The 2500-nt window shown below is 34.8% G+C and overlaps 1 protein-coding gene across 1 annotated transcript in view; it reads right to left on the reverse strand.

The window, feature by feature from the left end:
* Window positions 1–2500, reverse strand: part of LOC144445777 (adhesion G-protein coupled receptor D1-like) — a 9669-nt gene that overhangs the window by 119 nt on the left and 7050 nt on the right. Inside the window, exons 14-17 of the mRNA XM_078135416.1 lie at window positions 2067–2133; window positions 1718–1784; window positions 1039–1136; window positions 219–339 (exon numbers count right to left, since the gene is read on the reverse strand). Coding sequence (XP_077991542.1) covers window positions 219–339; window positions 1039–1136; window positions 1718–1784; window positions 2067–2133 — 353 coding nt within the window. The remainder of the gene's footprint in view (window positions 1–218; window positions 340–1038; window positions 1137–1717; window positions 1785–2066; window positions 2134–2500) is intronic.

The raw sequence follows: 2500 nt of genomic DNA on the forward strand, positions 1-2500 counted from the left end.
TCGAATAAAGAACACATTCACATGAATGACTAGAATTATCTTGAACTTTTTCTTATCACTAATTTGTTGTCGAGGGACATCTTTAAAGTAAAAATATTGATTGTTAAATTTACTAAACAAGTACACACAACCCTGAATATTGGAACCTCATTTTGCAATGCAATATTTTTTTCCATTATAACAATTCTGACGATAACTAGCAGTGTACATATATATACCTGTAAACCTCCAAGCACAACGAACTGGTAGGCAAAGACGACGCTTATGAAAGACAGGTAGCCAAACAACCAACAGACAGCAATTATTGGATTCAAAAAGATAGCTGACTTCACTGAGGCTCTGTAGATATGAATAATCAATCAATCAATCAATCAATCAATCAATCAATCAATCAATCAATCAATCAATCAATCAATCAATCAATCAATCAATCAATCAATCAATCAATCAATCAATCAATCAATCAATCAATCAATCAATCAACCAGTCAATCAGTCAGTCAGTCAGTCAGTCAGTCAGTCAGTCAGTCAGTCAGTCAGCCAACCAACCAACCAACCAACCAACGAAGGAAAGGTGGGGACAATAGAAAGTGACGAGGCTGGGAATAACCGTGATATATTTGGGAGAATGGAGAATGGGCTAAAGACACTGAACTACAATAGTAACCACTAAGGTCTAGTATTCGGTTTGGGACAAACGTGTGGATCTACTTCCGGGTGTGTTTAATGATGAATGTATATACACTCGTATATATGTATATATGTTTTTTAAAATTAAAGACTTGATTTTTTCATTGTATGTAGAAACCGAATTGTCAGGGCGATGAGAAGCAGATTATATACACGTAATAGTCCAAACTACAAATTGTGTACGGTGAATAAATCAAAGTAGTTTAAAAGTTGAGTTGCTTAGAATGGTCTGACCTAGGACTAGTTATAACACGAATAACACCAAGGAAATGCAATATTTTAGTTTGATTAATCATGTCTTTCAATATATAAAGGACTATTCTATTGATTTATTTGTAATACTATTTACTTTGTGAAGTCGACTCTCAGTTGATCTTTATATCGGAGTTCCATCTTCTCCGCCATCTTCATTGCCCGGACGCAGAAAATTATCAATAAAACATTTATCTGAAAGAAACCGAAATCAGGTTAATTATTTCATTTATTTTTTTCTCCATTTCCAGCATAAATTTAACTGTGTTAATTGGAGAATATGTTCATATGAAAGCTTTCTGATACATCATAACGTTCACGTCGGTGGCCACGTGGTTAAACAACTTGCGGTCGGGGTTCGAACCCCGTTCAGGGTCCGATTAAATTTACCGAAAATTATTTCATTTATTTTTCTCCATTTCTAGCATAAATTTAACTGTGTTAATTGGAGAATATGTTCATATGAAAGCTTTCTGATACATCACAACGTTCACGTCGGTGGCCAAGTGGTTAAACAACTTGCCTCTTATCACTGTGGTGAGTGAGTGAGTGAGTGAGTGAGTGAGTGAGTGAGTGAGTGAGTGAGTGAGTGAGTGAGTGAGTGAGTGAGTGAGTGAGTGAGTGAGTGAGTGAGTGAGTGAGTGAGTGAGTGAGTGAGTGAGTGAGTGAGTGAGTGAGTGAGTGAGTGAGTGAGTGAGTGAGTGAGTGAGTGAGTGAGTGAGTGAGTGAGTGAGTGAGAGAGTGAGTGAGTGAGTGAGTGAGTGAGTTAAACTTACGATGAAGACGACAGCAGCTGGTCCAGTAAAAGACCAAATCAAACCATTCTCAATGTCCAACCAACACCTTTAGGAATAGAAAATTGAATATATGCTTAGGTTACGGATGATAACATTATTATTAAATTTTACATAAACAAAATAAATATGAAATTAAAATAAAAACAATAAAAATATTAGGTATATAAACGAATAAAAACTAGAATGATATCACTCACTCTGAGTCTCCCTTCCTCTCTGTCTTTACAATTTACATTATAAATTTGTTTCCCTCTAAAACAAATCTGACATGTATTCATGCTTAAAAAATAGCTTAGAAGAGAAAATAGGGATTAATATCGAAACTTACGCCTCATTTTGACCATATTTATCATAGAAAGCACCAGCCGTGATTCCAACAATACCAACTGGTATACCTAGTAACGTGATGAAAGGATAAGATTGGATGGTTTGTTGTTTCTCTCCTTGTATGTAAAACTAAAATGGTGAATGAATCGTTTATGATTGCAAATTATTGTCATTTTGATCAATCTTTTCAATGGAAAACGATTCTTGAAAGTTGACAGACAGTAAATCTGTGTCGATATATGCAATATACCGAAAACGCTAACCATGATAAATTATTTTTGTTTTTAACGATTTTCTAGTGAGAAAACACTCTTAAATGTTGATAGCTATCAAATCTTTGTAGATTTAGACAAATACAGGGTAAGATCGACATCGTTGAAAATTGTTAATTATCCAAAAGTTTTCATTTAAACCACTTTTTGGGGGAGGAGGAGG

The sequence above is a fragment of the Glandiceps talaboti genome, chromosome 14 (genome assembly GCF_964340395.1).
Source record: "Glandiceps talaboti chromosome 14, keGlaTala1.1, whole genome shotgun sequence".
Classification (NCBI taxonomy): domain Eukaryota; kingdom Metazoa; phylum Hemichordata; class Enteropneusta; family Spengelidae; genus Glandiceps; species Glandiceps talaboti.